The 16615-nt window shown below is 63.8% G+C and overlaps 3 protein-coding genes and 1 long non-coding RNA gene across 11 annotated transcripts in view; 2 read left to right on the plus strand and 2 right to left on the minus strand.

Annotated features, from left to right (window-relative positions):
- Positions 1-22: 22 nt before the first annotated feature.
- Positions 23-3274, plus strand: P2RY11 (purinergic receptor P2Y11). 2 transcript variants are annotated; one of them, XM_050924836.1, is made up of 2 exons: positions 23-166; positions 1776-3274. In XM_050924836.1, the coding sequence occupies exon 2, from the start codon at positions 1777-1779 to the stop codon at positions 2734-2736; it is 960 nt and encodes a 319-aa protein (XP_050780793.1). In that variant the 5' UTR covers positions 23-166; position 1776; the 3' UTR covers positions 2737-3274. The 2 variants fall into 2 exon arrangements, with proteins under 2 accessions (XP_050780793.1, XP_050780792.1); XM_050924835.1 differs by lacking the exon at positions 23-166 and adding an exon at positions 675-1316.
- Positions 3275-3348: 74 nt separating this feature from the next.
- Positions 3349-9295, minus strand: EIF3G (eukaryotic translation initiation factor 3 subunit G). The gene is made up of 11 exons (XM_050924837.1): positions 9184-9295; positions 8905-8951; positions 7971-8120; positions 7801-7889; positions 7285-7344; positions 6721-6825; positions 6274-6463; positions 4259-4366; positions 3839-3975; positions 3604-3710; positions 3349-3447 (listed from the first exon to the last, which is right to left on the minus strand). The coding sequence occupies exons 1-11, from the start codon at positions 9201-9203 to the stop codon at positions 3432-3434; spliced, it is 1029 nt and encodes a 342-aa protein (XP_050780794.1). The 5' UTR covers positions 9204-9295; the 3' UTR covers positions 3349-3431.
- A 581-nt stretch (positions 9296-9876) lies between these two features.
- Positions 9877-10943, plus strand: LOC127035238 (uncharacterized). The gene is made up of 2 exons (XR_007769626.1): positions 9877-9980; positions 10302-10943. It is a non-coding gene; the product is annotated as an uncharacterized LOC127035238 (long non-coding RNA).
- A 1172-nt stretch (positions 10944-12115) lies between these two features.
- DNMT1 (DNA methyltransferase 1) overlaps positions 12116-16615 on the minus strand; it is a 33031-nt gene continuing 28531 nt past the window's right edge. For all 7 annotated transcript variants that reach the window (XM_050924796.1, XM_050924795.1, XM_050924794.1 and 4 more), the window contains 8 exons: positions 16153-16294; positions 15615-15781; positions 15241-15418; positions 14687-14882; positions 14114-14277; positions 13713-13829; positions 13244-13334; positions 12116-12511 (listed from right to left, as the gene is read on the minus strand). In XM_050924796.1, coding sequence (XP_050780753.1) covers positions 12474-12511; positions 13244-13334; positions 13713-13829; positions 14114-14277; positions 14687-14882; positions 15241-15418; positions 15615-15781; positions 16153-16294 — 1093 coding nt within the window. In that variant the 3' untranslated portion in view covers positions 12116-12473. The remainder of the gene's footprint in view (positions 12512-13243; positions 13335-13712; positions 13830-14113; positions 14278-14686; positions 14883-15240; positions 15419-15614; positions 15782-16152; positions 16295-16615) is intronic.

The following is a 16615-nucleotide window of genomic DNA, read 5'->3' on the forward strand; positions in this document are numbered from 1 at the left end:
GGCTGGAGGCTGAGGCGCGGGCTGCCGGGCCCTCCCACCACCCTCCGGCTTGGGGGGAAGGGGTGGAGCAGCGGCTTCAGGCTGCAGCCAGCAGGAAGGAACACCCTGCTACTGCTTCCCTCTCCAGCCTGCGGTGGGTCCTGCTGCCCCCAGGGCACAGCGCCAGGTGAGGGGGGCTCGGGGGCATTTCTGGGCATTCTCAGGCCAGGGGCTTTAAGCCAGGGTGTCATGCTGCACTGATTGCTTGGGGGGGGGGGGGGGGTTGGGGGGGCGATGCCATGGCCTGCTGCTCTCCCAGGGGGGCTGCGGCGCTGTGGGCCCCTGGAGCAGCGGGGGCGGGGATATGGTTCTGGCTCTAGAGCCCCCCCTGGGCAGAGTGGGTGTGTGGGGGGAGAGCTCACTTCAAGTCTCCCGGTTAACGTTGCTGAACAATTAGGGAATGGGCTTGTTTGGCAGCTGCCTGCTTTGCCCCCTGCTTGCAGGAAGAGCAGCCCCTTGGAGTGAGCGGGTGGGGGCTTGGCACCATGGGGCACTGGCAGCCCCCCAGCAGCTCCCTTCTCCCCTAAGTTCCCTGTGCTGCAGCCACCCAGCAGGCTCCCAATTGCTGGCATGTGCTGCTCCTGGCAGCCTGCTGTATGGGGGGAGGGGGGAAATGGGGGCTAATGTCAGGGTGGCCCCCTGCTCCTGCACCCCACTTACCCCATTTCCATAGCGTGGGGAGGGACATGACAGGGTCCAGGCAGGTCTCAGCAAGCTGATCTAAGTAACAAGGCCGTGTGCTTAGAGGGAGGTCAGCTACTTAAAGGGGAAACGTGCCTCTCAGGCCGTGGGGCACTTTGAAGTGTGGGTGGTCGCTCTCTCCCAGCCCTGCAGGCCCTCCACCTCCCCAGGGGGATTGGCCCCAGCCCTGAGGCACTGGTTAGGCTGGTGCTTTGCTGCGCTAGGGGGTTCACCCCGAGCGAGAAAGGTGCAGCGCTGTAAAGCACCAGTGTCGCACTATAGATATAGTCTTTTGTCGGGTTCCAGGGAAATTCTTTTCACCAAACCCCCCCATTTACATTAATTCTTATGTGGAAATTGGATTCGCTTAACATCGTTTCACTTAATCACATTTTTCAGGAACAGAACTCTGTGAAGTGAGGAGTGTCTGTCCTCAGCTGCAGCCCGCTGGTCCCTCGGGACTGAGACAGGCCAGCTCCTCTCACCTGCAGTGGCCCGGGTGGGGGGAACATGATGCAGGGAGCTGGCCATGGCAGCTGCACTGGCTGGGCCCCTCCAGCTGCAGCAAGCAGGGGAAGAGACCTGCCACCCTGCGTGTGAGTCACACCCACCTCTCCCCGCCTAGGCAGGGACCCTCGGTCACTCTGCAGCCTGTTCTCACCACCCTGCGTGTGAGTCACACCCACCTCTCCCCGCCTAGGCAGGGACCCTCGGTCACTCTGCAGCCTGTTCTCACCACTCAGCGTGTGAGTCACACCCACCTCTCCCCGCCTAGGCAGGGACCCTCGGTCACTTCGCAGCCTGTTCTCACCACCCTGCGTGTGAGTCACACCCACCTCTCCCCGCCTAGGCAGGGACCCTCGGTCACTCTGCAGCCTGTTCTCACCACTCAGCGTGTGAGTCACACCCACCTCTCCCCGCCTAGGCAGGGACCCTTCGTCACTTCGCACCCTGCAGCAGCAGCAGCCACCTCAGCATCCAGCCTGCAGGGGTGAGCTCAGCGCCAAGGTGCAGGCAGCGACCCTCTAACCCAGCCCCACCCTCCTTTGCCCCAGGATGGCTGTTGCAGGGCCTGCGGCCTTCAACACCTTCCAGGAGCACATGTGGCCAGTGCTGATGGTGGAGTTCTTCCTGGCCTTTGGCGGCAACGCCTTCGCCATCTACCGCTTCGTGGCGCACGAGCGCACCTGGCACACGGGCATTGTGTACTCCTTCAACCTGGCCGTCAGCGACCTGCTCTACGCCCTCTCCCTGCCCTTCCTGGCCGCCTACTACTACCCGCCCAAGCACTGGCGCTATGGCCTGGCCCTCTGCAAGCTCGAGCGCTTCCTCTTCAGCTGCAACCTGTATGGCAGCATCTTCTTCCTCACCTGCATCAGCCTGAACCGCTACCTGGGCATCGTGCACCCGCTGCTGGTGCACGGGCGGCTGGAGCCGCGCCACGCCAAGCTGCTGAGTGGCGCCGCCTGGCTGCTGGTGGCTGGCCTCTCCGCCCCCACCCTGCACTTCTCGGCGCTGCAGCCCCGGGGAAACTGGACCGAGTGCCTGGGCAGCGCCACAGACGAGCAGCTGCCCCAGTACCTGCCCTACAGCCTCTTCCTGGCGGCCGTCGGCTGCGGGTTGCCCTTCCTGCTCACGCTCCTCTCCTATGGCGCCATCCTCCGCACCGTCTGCCGCAACCCCCACATCACACGGCTGGAGAAGCGCAAGGTGGGGAGGCTGGTGAGCGTGGGGGTGGCCCTGTACGCTGTCTCCTACCTGCCCTACCACGCCCTGCGCAACCTCAACCTGCCCCTGCGCCAGCGGTGTCTGCAGCACGGGGACCTGAACTGCCAGCACGCGCTGCCCGTCCACTCCACCTACCAGCTCAGCAAGGTCCTGGTCACCCTCAACATCTGCGCCCACCCGCTGCTCTACAGCGCCCTGGCCGACAGCATGCGGGGCTGGTGCCGGGCCCCCCGCGGGCAGGACAGGGGCCAGCCCGCCGAGAACATGGTGCTCCAGGCCCAGGGCTGACCCAGCCTCCCCCCCACCCCCTTTGTGCTGCTGGCACGTGGGACTGGGCCAGACCATGCAGGGGGTAACAGCAGCTGCTCCAGCTGCCTGACCCAACCTGCCCCAAACTCGGGGGGGGGGGGGGGAAGCTCCTCCCTCCTCAGCTAGAACCAACCCCCCTCACACCCCAGCAAGGGCTGCTTGTGAGACCCCTCCCCCATTACCGCAGCAGGGGCCTGGCTCCTGCAAGACCAGCCATTAAAGCAGAGTCTGAGCTGGCTGCAGCGTCCTGGCCCTCTCTTACAGCACCTGGGCTGGCTGCATCCGCACCCCCTGCGAAGCAGCAGAGCTCAGAGCCGCCTGGTTCCTGTGCCTGTCACCACGGCCCCCCCAGCAGCAGGGCCGTGGGCCCCACACACGCTGCTGACTCTGCGCCCGTCACATTGCCACCCAGCACTGGGATGCTGGGGGCTGAGTCAGCCCCCACTCCCGCCAGCCGCATTGCATAACGCGGAGCAGGTCGGTTGGCTGCCGCCAGCCCCACATCCCCCAGCTTCCTCCCTGGCTGAGACACGCGCAGGGGGGCTGGCCCAGCCCCCCCCGGCGGGGGAGGAAGTGAGACTGCCACACGCCTGGCTGGGATGAGCCTTTATTAACGACCAAGTCTCCCAACAGCATCAGCTGCTCCTGGCGCAGCAGCAGGCAGGGCGCCGGCCTCAGTTGGTGGAGGGTCTGTGGGGGGATGAGGGGTGTTAGAATGGGAATGAAGCTGGGAGTCAGCTCTACCCTCCCCCGCCCCACCCCACATGGGACAGCCGCCAGAGAGGAGCCCAAGGGGGACAGCCACAAGGGCCCCCCCGCCCGCATCCAGCCCAGCCAGGTACTCACTTGGCCCACTCCACATTGAGGATGAGGTGGTCGTAGCCGAAGCCGGAGACGCCGGCGATGGCGCGGGCAGCATCCTCACGCCGGTGGAAGCTGATGAAGGCGAAGCCCTGGGGGAGGAAGCAGGTGGTGAGAGCCGGGTGGGGGCTCACTCCGGTCCCTGGGACCCCCAGAAAGAAGGGGGGTTGGGGGACAGTGCCCAGCATGGCCTGCTTAAGCCCCCCTCCCAAGGCCTCACCTTGGACTGCCCCGTGGTCTTGTCCTTGGCCAGGTAGATCCTGGAGATGGAGCCGAAGGGGCGGAACAGCTCCTGCAGGTCGGTCTCCCGCGTGTCCTCCGACAGGTTGGTGACCCGGATGGTGGCGTTGTCATCGGCTGGGGAGAGGGAGGTGGGTCAGGGCAGCCAGCACGGCGCTGCCAGAGCCCCAGGGAGCCCAGGCTGGGTGAGTGGGGAACGGTCCAGTGAGTCTCATGCACCCTGCTGAAGGTGCCGTCAGCCCCACCGCACATGGGGAACCCGAGGCACAGAGCTGGGAGTAGAACCCTGAGTCCAGGCTGCCCTCCAGGGCAGTGGCGACAAGTGGAAAGGCCGCAGGTCTGCAGCCCAGGAGGCGTCTTGAGCCCTGCCCCGTGGTGGGCCCCAGGCCCCAGCACTTACCCCGGCGGTTGGGCTGCATGGACTCCCCGCGGCGACTGGCTCCGTCCCGCAGGCTGGGCGGGACATACTTCCCCGTCTTGCTCTGCTGGGCCTGGACCGGCTCCGGTTCTGGGAGAGCAGGAACATGGGGCTTTGAGCGGTGCCCGGATCCCACCCATCGCCAACCTCTGGGGACCTGCCTGCCCCATAGCCAACACTGGGGAGCCCCACTGCACCCGCCCCTCAGCCAACACTGGGGAGCCCCTGCTGCACCCCTCTCCTCAGGGACCTGCCAGCCCCTCAGCCCCCGCTGCACCCCTCCCCAGGGACCTGCCAGCCCCTCAGCCCCACCCCCCCGGGGACCTGCCGCCCCCTCTCCCCTCCTGGGACCTGCCAGCCCCTCAGCCCCACTGCACACACACACATCCTCCTGGGGGCCTGCCACCCCCCCCCCCGGGACCTGCCAGCCCCTCAGCCCCACTGCACGCACACACACACATCCTCCTGGGGGCCTGCCAGCCCCTCAGCCACCCCCCCCCGGGACCTGCCAGCCCCTCAGCCCCACTGGGGAGCCCCCACTACACACGCGCACACACACACACATCCTCCTGGGGACCTGCCAGCCCCTCAGCCCCACTGGGGAGCCCCCACTGCACGCACACACACACACCTGGGGACCGCCAACCCCTCAGCCACCACTGGGTGGCCCAGCTGCGCGCCCGCCCCCCATGACCCTGAGAGCCTTTAAGCCAGTTGGCAGAGGAGCACCCAAACAGCATCAGAAAGGTCCACAATCACCAGCAACCCACTGGCTGGCTGGGCTGCATGCGACCAGTTGTGTGCACCGAAAACACGTTCTTAAAATCTCCTGTGGAGGCCGTGGCTCAACCCGCCTGCCCGAGGCCAAGGGACGGCCACTGCCCTGTCTGCAAGGACCAGGCTAGCAAGTGGAGGAGAAAGCACCACAGCTCGCTGACAAGCAAATGACAACGGAAGGACAGCTGCAGCTAAGGCAAGCGAAGTGATCACGCCAGCGGAGAGGCCAAAGGGGCCTGAGCTTGGCGCCTGCCCCCAAAGAACAAGTAGCTGGCAGAGGGGCTTTGCCTGGTTCACTTTGCAGAGGTTTTCGGGATGATGGAAGGGGACAAGGGGGTCAGCACCCTCTGGCTCTGCAGCCCTTGGATCCTGGGTGGTAGGGAGGCAGAGCAGGGAGTTTCCTGGAGGCAGGAGGGCTGGGGTAACACAGAGCTTCTGGGTCTGGGCTCCCCGAGAGCGGCACGGCGCCGCAGCAGGATTTACGCACCGGGGCTGGCTGGGGCTCACACTTCAGGCACAGGCGGACGAGATTTGTAAGGGACTCAGAGCGAGACGCCTGTGAAGAGGCAGAGCTGGCCTCAGCTTGGGGGTTTCTGTTGATTTTGGCTGAGACAGCAGAACGAAAGGATGGAAACGAGCAGCAGCAAAACTGCCACGAAGTTGGAGCTGGCCAGATGGGGGCTGCACAGAGGAGGTGGCTGTGGAATGTGGGGCGCTGAAAGGAGAGCGGAGATGGGATGGCAGGAAACAGAGGCCCACCAGCGACTCATGGCCTGAAAGCAGCAGCAGCCCGGGAGAAGGAAAGGCAGCCAGGCTGAATGAGGGGGCACAGCTCCCAGGTTTCCCCAATCCCCACAGTGGCCCCACACGCCCAGACGGTGGGGTTCGAAGAATCCATCACCCCTTCTGAGACTGTGACTCGCACACAAGGGAGTCCCCACGCTGGGCGACCCACTGGGCGCAGACAGGCTTTGAAATACGCGCCTGAGCAGAACCCGCCCAAGTACCAGCTGAGTCGGCGCGTGTGTAGGGGCAGATTTATCCAAGAGACAGGCCAGGGGGCAGAGTAACACCCCCGCTGCACCCCCTCCTCCACTGCCTTCCCCTCAGCCTCCATTGGGGAGCCCTGCTGCTCCCCCCGCCCATCCCCTACCTGGCCTGTTCACCCCCCGGGCAGTGACCCTGCCCTGCCCTGCCCAGGGCCATGGGGCCACCCGCACCTCCTGGAAGCTTCTCCTTCTCGCCCGTGGACAGGCCCAGCTGCTCAGCCAGCTCCTTCTGCATGGGGCCCAGCGTGTCCTTGTAGGGGCAGCGCGTCGTCCAGTGGTCGCCTTTGCAGATCCGGCACGACACGATCTTCTGCCCCTTCAGCTTGTTCATGGGATCCTCCTCCTCCTGGCAGTTCAGGTCCTGCAGCAGACGGGGCAGCGCTGTCAGCCCCAGGGAGACCTCCCTGCTGGGAGTAGAAGCCCCAACCCTTCACTGCGGCTCCCCCATCCCCCCATCCATTCACACCCCACTACCCCAAAGCCAGCGAGCCAATCCCAGAGTAGCCCAGCTCCACCCCCCTGGGCAGACGGACCCTGCCTGGTCCCCTCGAGATCCCATTAGTCACCCAGAGACCTACTTCACCCCCCAGACTCCCAGTCAGCCCAGCCCCCACTCACCTCCTTGCTGGTGATGAAAGTCATGAAGACGTCATCGCTCACCGTGGTTGTGGCCACATTGGGGCCTGGAGCATCAAACTCAGAGTTGCCGAATTTCTTCCAGTTCTGGGTGAAAGCCAATGGTCACAGCGGGTGTTGGGGAGCTGAGGGGCTGATGGAGCCATGATCCCCTCTCCTCCCCCCCCACCACTTCCCTGGGCCTTGCCTCCTCTTGCAGGAGGCAACCCCAAATGCCCCACAGGCATGGGAGCCCCAGCGTGGCCAGCCCCTAGTAGCCCCACTGGCTTTGACCCCTTGCCTCAGCTCAACAGCCCCCATTGCCCAGCAGAGGGTTAACCCAGCGTGAGGGCAAGGGGCTCCCAGGAGAGCCGTGGGGACGGAGGGAGGGACAAGGGAGACCTGGCAGCGAGATGAGGGAGGAGGAAGAGCCCTGGGGTGAGCTGGCAGGGCTGGGAAGCATTTCCCAGCTCCCTGCACAGACATCTACTAAGCTGCCCCCAAGGCGATCGGCCTATGCTGATTAACCCCTCATGGCCCTGCTATCCCACTGCCGAGCCCACTCACCTTCCGCCGTGCCACAGCCTTGGAGGCCTTCCTGGTCTCAATTCGGAAGGTGCGGATGATCTGCAGAGGAACGACAGAGCCAGTCGCTGAGCGCCATGGGGGCAGGCGGGGTCACGGCGTGCCAAGGGGAGCGGTGCTGACGCTGGGCCCACAACCAGATGCTCCAGTTGGAGACGAGCTTGGCTGCTTCGCTCCAACTCCAGCCACCATCTGCCCTGCCTGCATTTCAATGGAGCGAAAGGCCCCACAGGACGGGAACCCCGCCCATGGGTGCTCTGCGAGTGAGGCCGGTCTGTCCAAGTAGGAGAAAGTGGAGGGAAGGGAAAAGCAAATGAAGCTGCCCAGTCAGGGGAACTCCACTGCTCAGGATGCATGGCCAAACCCCCAGGAAGAGGCTGTGGGGAGTGACCCAGCCCCGGGAACGGGATTTCGCAGCAGGAGCTGGGGAGGATTCCAGCCTGGAGCCCAGTGCACCATGGGGCCCGCTGGCGCCCACTCCCAAGCCCCACCACTCACCTTCACCTTGCGCCCATCCTCCTCCTCCCGGTACTCGGTGATGGTTTTGATGTTCCCGTTGATGAGCTCTTTTGGGGATGGGAGGGGACCTGCAGAGGGAAGGGGGCGGCTGGTGAGACAGCTGCGTGACTGGGCGTTCATGGTGTGGGGTCCCGTGCTCCGGCTCTTACCTCCTTTCAGCAGCTCAACATCAGCGCTCAGGTCCCCGCTCAGCGGGGTGTCCTTCAGCCCCCCGTTCGAGGGGGTGTCCTTCAGCCCCCCGCTCAAGGGAAGGTCTTTCAGGGGGAGGTCCTTCAGCAGTTCGCTGGTGATGCATTTGTCTAGGGAGGGGAAGCAGCTGTTATGCCTCTGCGAGATCTCAGAGCTGAGCTAACAATGGGGGTGGAGGGCCGGGAACTAAGTCCCCCCACCCCCACCCCGTGGGCTGGGGATCGGAAAGGCTGCACTGCCATCCCGGTTCAGGGCACACTCAAGTTCTGCAGCAGAGCCCCCGAGGGACTGCACGGGCATGAATCTCACGTCCCACCCGGGTGTGGGGGTCCCATGGGGAATCACCCGGCCCCCACGAGGGCGGCCCAAGGAGCAGAGCTGCCACAGGGTAATGGGAAAAGCCTCCTATGCAGGCTCTGACCATATCCCCTCTAATTTTTTTACATCCACGTGCAGAACGAATTTTGTTACGTGCAGCAATACAGAGGTGACGTGTGGCGTGACTGGGGCCGAGGGGCTCAGAGTCGTGGGTGAGGGCTCTGGCTCTGCGTGCGGTCTTTGGGGTGGGCTGTGGGGTTGAGGGGTTTGGGCTGTGGGAGGGGGCTCGGAGTGGGGGCAGGGCAGAGTTGAGGGGTTTGGGGTGGGGGGCGGGGGTTGGGGTGCGGGAGGGGGCTCGGGGCGGGGGCGGGGCGGGGTTGAGGCGTTTGGGGTGGGGGCTGGGCCCGGGGGGGTGTCCTGCGCGGAAGGGGGCTCGGGGTGGGGGAGGGGCGGGGGGGAGGGGCGGGGGTTGGAGTGCGGGAGGGGGCTCGGGGCGGGGCCCGGGGTGGGGGCGGGGTTGAGGAGTTGGGGTGGGGGGGAGGGGCGGGGGTTGGGGTGCGGGAGGGGGCTCCTCACCATCGTCTCCCTCCTCCTCCACCTGGTCGGCCCAGCTGGGCTTCGAGCTGCGGAGACAGAGAGTCAGAGACCGCCGGGCCCCCCCCGCAGAGCCCCGCCCCCGGGACCCCCCGCAGAGCCCCTCCCCCCCGGGCCCCCACATCCCCCCCGGGCCCCCCCGCAGAGCCCCGCCCCCGGCCCCCCCCCAGCCCCCACATCCCCCCCCCCGGGACCCCCGGCCCCCCCGCAGAGCCCCGCCCCCGGCCCCCACATCCCCCCCGGGGACCCCCCGCCCCTCACTCGTAATCCCCCGTCGGCATCGCGGCGCCTCACGCAGCAGGACTCGGCCGCCCTCGCTCGCGCAGACCGGAAGCGGAAGGGCGCGCGGGGCAGCGAGTGCCGGGCTAGAGCGTCCCCGGAAGCCGGGACCAGCGAGCCGCCCTGGCGGCCGGAAGGGGAATCGCAGCGCGGCCGCGGCGCGTCACGGGCCCTCTAGTGCGCGGTGCATGCTGGGACATGGAGTCCCATGGGCCGCTAGCTCGGCACCAGAGCGCGCTGCATGCCGGGAGCACAAGGGGGGGGGAGCGCGCACTGCCTGCCGGGAGCCGCACTGCATGCCGGGAGCACAAGGGGGGGGAGCGCGCACTGCCTGCCGGGAGCACAGCGGGGGGGGGGGGAGCGCGCACTGCCTGCTGGGAGCACAGCCAGGGGGAGCGCGCACTGCCTGCTGGGAGCCGCACTGCATGCCGGGAGCAGCGCTCAGGCGCCCCCTGCAGGCTGGCCCTGCTGCTGCGAGCGGAGCTGGGGCGACACCCCCTGGCAGGGGTCCGGGCAGGCTCCCGCCAGGTGCCAACTTCATTCCTGGAGCTCCATCCCTTGACAGGCGGTCATTCCTGGAGAGTCCAGGACAATCCTGGAGGGTGGCAATGGTGGACCCAGCCTCGAGCCTGGGGCGGGTGGCGCTGGTGCCCCCTTGCCAGGGCTGCGGGTGCCGGAGCCGAGCCCAGGCCCGAGGCAGAGCCTGTGCGACGAGCGTCACTCGCCAGGCCCCACAGCCCACGCTCCCGCCGGGAACCCGGGGGCAGGGAACCGAGTCAGTGTGAGCAGCTGGGAACCAGCTTGGCTGCGAGCCCTGGGGGGCTGCACGTCCAGCCCCGGGCACAGCTCGGCCCAGGCCGAGAACAGGGCTGAGGGGAGTTCGCTCATAACCAGCTGAGCCCACACAATAGTCCCCAGGCGGCATTAATGGGGGGGGGGGGCTAGACTGTCAATTCACTGCAGGAAGCTGGAGGAGTCTCTCCACCTGTCACTAAGCGTAGAGACCCCCCCTCCCCGCCCCCTGGGAATCAGGAAGCAAATGGAGGTGTGACCAGCCTCTCCTGGGCCAGGATAACTTTCCTCTTTCCTTTGAAGGGTAGATGGCAGCAGAACGGCAGCCAGGGCCTGGCAGAAGGCGTCATGCTGCAGTCACTGGACTGTGTGCGCGGCTTTTGGGTACTAGATAACGTGGCCTGGAAAAGGAAGGGCAGAACCTTTCATTCTGCATAGACGAGGCATTTGAAAGAGAACTGAAGGGGGAGGCACCCACTTCCCACTGATTTTCACTGGATTTGAATCCTTCACACCCCATAGAGCCCCTCTGAGAATCCCACCCTGCGTGGGGTATAGAATTGCCCACACCACACCCACAAGCTACCCAGCAGTCTGCCCCTCTCCTGACCCCTTTTGGATCAGAGCGTGCACACAAGGCACCATGTGAGTTCTGGATTAACCGCTTGCAAGACCAGATCGGAGCACTGTGATCGAGTGAGCTGGAGCTGCCCTGTGCAGGGCATTTCCCCCAACAGAGCTTTTAGAAAACCAGCTGGTTGTGATCTAAAAGTGGTCAGTGACGGAGAGTGCACCCCCACCCTTGGGAAATTGGTCCCGGGGTTAATTACTCACTGTGAAAAATCCAGTCTGGATTAGTCTAGATGTCGAACTCTGAAGCACTCTGGGACAGCTGAGTGCTGATTTGCCATGTCCCTTGGAAATAAAAGGAAGCTACGTTTCCCTCTGTAGCTAACTAGCCTCTGTGAGCCTAGCGTCCCACTGGGCAGGTTTATTGAAGAGACCGAGACAGACAAGAGTCTTGTTTGAACGCTCGAGGGATGTTTCTAAATGAAGACAATCCAGGGAGCCCAGTTCCCATTCTGAAGCAGTTTAGTGTCCTGTTTCCTTCCGGCAGCTATTAAGAAATGCAGCACAACCCTACAGATCATGGGATGTAGCTAGGATACAAGGATTCAATCATCCCAGGACACGGTGGGGTCAGGGCCAGATTCTCAGCAGGTGTAAAGTGGATCGGGTGTAAAGGGAAGCTCTTCAGACTGTGCCGCTCTGAGAGCCGCCTTCGTGGCCAACACAGCAGGGGCGCTCGAGCAAACAGCAGGCACCGCGCAAGAGTCCGGCCGGAACAGACTCAGGCCAGCATGAGGAGGTCGTGCTGCACACGCTCCCCAGTGTCTCAGTGCGTCGTGCATGTGAGACGTGGTTTAAGGATACACAACGCCACGGCAGCAGCCGGCTTCAGTTAGCCAAACCCTGTCCAGTTTTCGTTCCTCCCTCGGCGGACGCGGCAGAGCCTCCAGGCAGCAAGTGCCAGGTGAATGCTATGTGCACATGGGACCGACCCCCAAGAGCAGCTAGTCAGACATCAGTCCTAAGAATCCGCCAGACCTGTCGCAAACAGTGCTGGACTTTGCACCTGTTAAACCACATATTCCCTTGACCCCGGGGCCCTTCTCTGTCCGTGTGGGAGGCCTAGCGAGCGTGCAGCTAAGGGCCGACCGTCTCCCTCTCTCGCCCATGTAGACAGCCACATAAGCAACCAGTCCCGCTGGAGTCAAGTGGGGCCTTAGACACACCTACGGCGCCTGGTCTCCCTACAGAGACATCTCGCTGCTGAGAGGCTTCCCTCCCTAGCACTCTATGGGGCATCATACTTCGTCAGTCCCCTTCTCCCAGGAGCAGCACAGGTGCAGCGGTGACCTCATCCCCAGGAACGCCGCCCGTCGGGAACCTCAGCGCTGCGTGGGGCAGAGGCAGGGTCGCATGCAGGCTCCTCGGCCACGCACACTCCAGCCAAGCAGCGGCTTCCAGTCACTACCTAGGCTCTTCTATGCCTCAGCACACACAGAGCCAAGGTCGCCTCTCTCTGCATAGGAAGGGGAAGCGGGAGAGACGCCCAGGGTATAATTTATAGGAGAGATTTATTTGAAGAAATATTACAACATATAAAAACTACATAAAGGATTAATTTCCACTTTATACAAGTGGTTGATTATTTTCAGTACAATGCATAATAAAAACATCCTCCTTAAAATCCAGAATGCACGGTGGGGGCACTGCACAGCCGAGCACTAAAATGATTAGTAGCTGATAATTCGACCATCACATACTGCTTCCAAGGTCAGCCAAGGAGACGAACACTGGTCATGAGAACAGCTGAACGGAGACAAACCTCATCATGTCATCGAACAAAAACAAACAAAAATCAGTGCATGTTTGGGAGTCCAGGGGCCAGAAAGAGGAGGTGGGAGATTTACACGCTAGTCCAGAGTGTCCATCTTTTCTGGTTTGCTGTTATCTGTGAAGGAACAAGAGACACCATTGGCCTAGAAGACAGGCTGCTCGCTGGCACTGCACGACAGCAGAGTCTGGCTCCTTTGTACGAGGGCCCCCCCCGCCCCCAGCTCAGCTCCACCTGTGAAGCAAGGCTGAGATTTTCAAGAGTGACTAGCGATTCTGGGGGCCAAACCTGGGACCTGTGAAAGGGTCTGAGCAGCAAGAAGGGCTTTCCCCCTGGAAAGAAGGCGTTTTAATGCAAACAGACAGCCAAAAATCACCTGAGTTTGGAGAAAACGGTTCGGGAGTCCTGTCGAGACAGGTTCATTCTACGGGGTTTAGCGGCATGGCAAGGCAGGCGAACCCTGGCTCGCTAGCAGCCTCTCCTCGTTACATGCAGCCCGTTGCTCATCCCCTGACCCTCCCCACCCAGAGCTGCTCTGATGGACGCGAGGGGGTAACACGCCAGCACCAGCTGGAGAGCAAGACTTGATACCGGGAATGAAATGGTCCCCGGAAGGGCAGATTATTCAAGCACAATTCCAGCTTGGGACGGCGGAGCTACCAAGTGCCCCGCTGAGATCGGTAGCTGCACGTTACCGAACTGATGCTGCCATCGATAACCGAGATGCGCCTGGCAGAGTGGCTCGTGCGCTGGCTGCTTTGGGCCTGTGGGAAGGGAGCGAACAGGAGCCATTTCCAGCTTCCCTCAGCGCGAGCACAGACCAGCTAGGAGCCCTGCGCCCCGAGATACCTGTGGCCTCCTCTTTCATTTTTGCCAACACACACGACTTGATCTCCAGCCCGATGGATTTCGCCAGAGGCGGAGGCACTGCGTTGCCAACCTGTGAAGAGAGGCAGGGGAGCCGTGAGCTCTGTGCAGATCCAGACTACGTTACATCGGGTAAAGGTAGCAGAGCTTTCACGGCCTCCGCTGCGATCACCCACCCAATGACCCCATTCTGAGCCAGCCTCTCTCCTTCCAGACAGGAACCCAGATTCTGGATTCCCCGATTCCCCGGGCAAAGGGCCTTGCGTTAAAGGCTGGGGCTCCGACCCTCCACCACACTGCACCGTGTGCAGTCAGTCATTCACACTGGCCCCACGCCGATGTGAACGGAGGAGCGGGGATGGAGGACTGGCCCTGCTGCAACGCACCCACCAGGTGCAGGGGAACCGGCCCGCCCAGCACCTCGCCCTGCTCCCCAGGGAGTGGCACCCACCTGTCTGTGTTTGTCCAGGACGTTGCCAAAGAGCCTGTAGGTGTCCGGGAAGCCCTGGGATCGCGCACACTCCCGCACGCTCACCACCCGGTGCTGCTCCGGATGAAGCACTCGGCCCTGGGAAAGGGAACCGGGACACGGAGGCAGCTGTGAATTCCCAGACGGTCGGACGGCAGCGAGACAGGGTGCTGGGGTAGGTGCTGCACCAGACCCTGCCGCACGCGCCCCCGAGAAACAGCCGCTGAGGTTAGCCCCAGCACAAGAGTGGATCTTCGCCCCCCATGATTTAACCCACAGCGACTGGCTGTGCAGACATCTCCCTGCCCCCCTCTGCACCCCAACAGCGCAGCGGCAGCCATGGCTGAGTCCCAGCTCACCCAGCCGGGGCCGCGCTGACGCACCTGTTTGCCCATGGGCTCCGGGTTGGTGACAGTGGTGCTGAAGAAGCCGTCCCACTCTAGCCTGCCATACAGCCCGGCCCAGTGGTTGTGCCGATTGCCGGTGTGGGGCAGGCACCAGGGGATGAGGGTGTTGAACTGTCGGTCTGCCGGGTCGCATGGTTTACCTGCGGGAGGGAACAGAGCATAGGGATTTCCTCTGCGCTACGGGCCAAGGAGCGGACTACAGGGGAGGGTGGCAAGGAAGCTGGGCAGACAGCCTGGTTCCCGTATGTCCCATCCCAGGACCCAGCACAATGGGCCCTAGGAATTAAGCGCCACGGAATTGACACATTTTCTGTCCCCAGTGTTTAACCTGTGGAACTCATTGCCACAAGATGGCTACTGAGAACAAGGACAAGCCACAGGTCAGAGACGAGAAGATGCAGTCTATGCTCATTAGAATGAGAAGGGCTCTCAGATGTCAAGAGAGGAACTAATTAGCAGTCCCCCTCTCCCGCCTCCCCTCAGCACCCACAGGTGGGAACCTGCAGCCACTCCCTGCCCTCCAGCTCTGTGCGGGCACCCGCCCTGTACCTTCTGCGCAGGAGCACACCCCCCGCAACGCTCCGGTGCTGCTGCGTCCATTCTTCTTCTCATGGTGAGTGTACCGCAGCTTCCGGGTGGTGGTGCCGTCCGACAGCCGCACCTCGATGTTGGGCAGGTCGCGCCAGTCTGAGCCCGGGGCCAGGGGAACGTGCCTCATCCGAGCAGCTACCAGCGCGCTCATGTCCTGCAAGGCCAAGCCCGAGATCCAGCATTACCCTTCCCCTGCAGCCCGCCCCATACCGCCCCCCAGCGGGCCTCAGCATGCAGGGCGCTGCCGCTGCTGGGGACTCAGGGGCAGGTAGAGGCAGGCTGGCCTTGGTTCCACGCTCGCCTCTGTCACTGCATCTCTCTGGGCTCAGGGGCCCCAGCTGTAAGAAGGGGAAATAATCCCACCCTTGGCTATGGGGCAGGGCCAGTCCCTCGCTCTGTCTGCGCAGGGCCAGGTCCGACAGGGGTTTGATCCAAGTCGGGGCGTCCGGGTGTCCCTGCAGCAGCGGCCCCCCCCAGGCGCAGATGCTGCTTTCCGCAGCGAACACCCTCACCTTGCAGATGTGATCCCTGAGGATGGGTTGATACTGCGAGCCCCTGATCTGCCGCTGGAACCAGGACTGCGGCTCCCCATTGTAAGAGATCTCGAGTGCCGAGGCGCCATTCCTGATCTCCGGCAGGTCGGACATGGTGTCCCGGACCGTGATGGTTCGGAAGGGCCCCGAGTACGTTCTAGGAGGAATAAAGGAAGTGGTCACCCAGCTGGTCGCAGCTCGCCCCCGCCCGTCACTGACCAGCCCCTTCAGACAGGGGAAGAGCCGGCACGGCTCAGAGCAGCTTGGTCCTCTCCCAGGCGTCCAGAGCCGTCGCTCCAGGGGCCCCATCCACACCCCAGGCCTGGGCACAGCCCTGCCGAGGACGCGCTCACCTGGTGATATTGCTGACAAACTTCTTGTCGTCCACCACGACGCTCAGCTGGCAGGCCCGGGGCGCGAACACATGCAGGGGCTCAGGGAACATGGGCAGCTTCTCTCCAGGGGCCGCAGCAAGGACGATGGCCCTTCGGCGTGTCTGGGCCACGCCGTACTGACCCGCCTGGACCGAGGAAGAGTGCCCTGAGCAAACGCGAACGTGGGCTCGTCCCCCCAGCACAGGACCGTGGCGTCCTGAGCCGGAGAGCGGCAGAATGGGAACGGCGGCAGAATGGGAACGGCGGCAGGGGAGCCAGGCCGAAGGGCTCAGGGGAGGCAGCGTTCCTGCCGTGGTGTCCTGAGCTGGAGAGCGGCAGAATGGGAACGGCGGCAGGGGAGCAGAGCCCAAGGGCTCAGCGGGGCGGCGTCCCTGCTGCAATTCTGGCCAGAGGGGAATGAGTTTGGCAGAGGCAGGTTTAGCCCAGCCGAGTCTCCGGCCAGGGCAGCCTCCATGGGAGCAGGGCCCCCAGATCCCGGCCGGTGCCTGGCTCCTACCTGCAGCACCCCAAAGGTGCACTGGTAGCCCATTCGCACGAGGCACCGCAGGGTGAGCTTCAGCACCATGGAGCGCTTGAAGGAGACAAAGTTCCTCACATTCTCCAGCAGGAAGAACCTGGGTCTGTAGTAGTCACAGTAACTGCACGGGGGGTGGACACGGGACAAGCGAGATTAGAGACAGGCTCTTGCCGGGCCAGCAGACAGACCCTGGAGCCAGTGCCACAAACTAACCCTCTGCACTGGAGGTTCTGCACAATTCTGGTGACTCTCACCCCAAAACACCGAGAGGGGCTTGGAAGCTCCGAGAGGCAGCTCAAGTCTCCTGCGGTTTGGGGTGGAGGGGAGTCAAGTCCCAGGGGAGACAAAGCGACCTGCCTGGGTCTGCCGAATCCCAGTCCAGTGCCCCTCCTTTCCTACCCCACCGATGGTTACATGGCCGTTGGAGAGTCCTCAGCAGCCC

The sequence above is a fragment of the Gopherus flavomarginatus genome, chromosome 16 (genome assembly GCF_025201925.1).
Source record: "Gopherus flavomarginatus isolate rGopFla2 chromosome 16, rGopFla2.mat.asm, whole genome shotgun sequence".
Lineage (NCBI taxonomy): Eukaryota > Metazoa > Chordata > Testudines > Testudinidae > Gopherus > Gopherus flavomarginatus.

What these genes read in the sequence shown, in the direction of transcription:
- P2RY11 (XM_050924835.1), top strand. Translation starts at nt 1,231, where the DNA reads ATGATGCAGGGAGCTGGCCATGGCAGCTGCACTGGCTGGGCCCCTCCA. An exon ending in AGAGACCTGCCACCCTGCGT is followed by an intron (nt 1,317 to 1,775) that starts GTGAGTCACACC and finishes CCTTTGCCCCAG; the next exon opens with GATGGCTGTTGCAGGGCCTG.
- EIF3G (XM_050924837.1), bottom strand. Translation starts at nt 9,203, where the DNA reads ATGCCGACGGGGGATTACGA. An exon ending in ATGCCGACGGGGGATTACGA is followed by an intron (nt 8,952 to 9,183) that starts GTGAGGGGCGGG and finishes CTGTCTCCGCAG; the next exon opens with CTCGAAGCCCAGCTGGGCCG. An exon ending in AGACCACGGGGCAGTCCAAG is followed by an intron (nt 3,711 to 3,838) that starts GTGAGGCCTTGG and finishes TTCCTCCCCCAG; the next exon opens with GGCTTCGCCTTCATCAGCTT.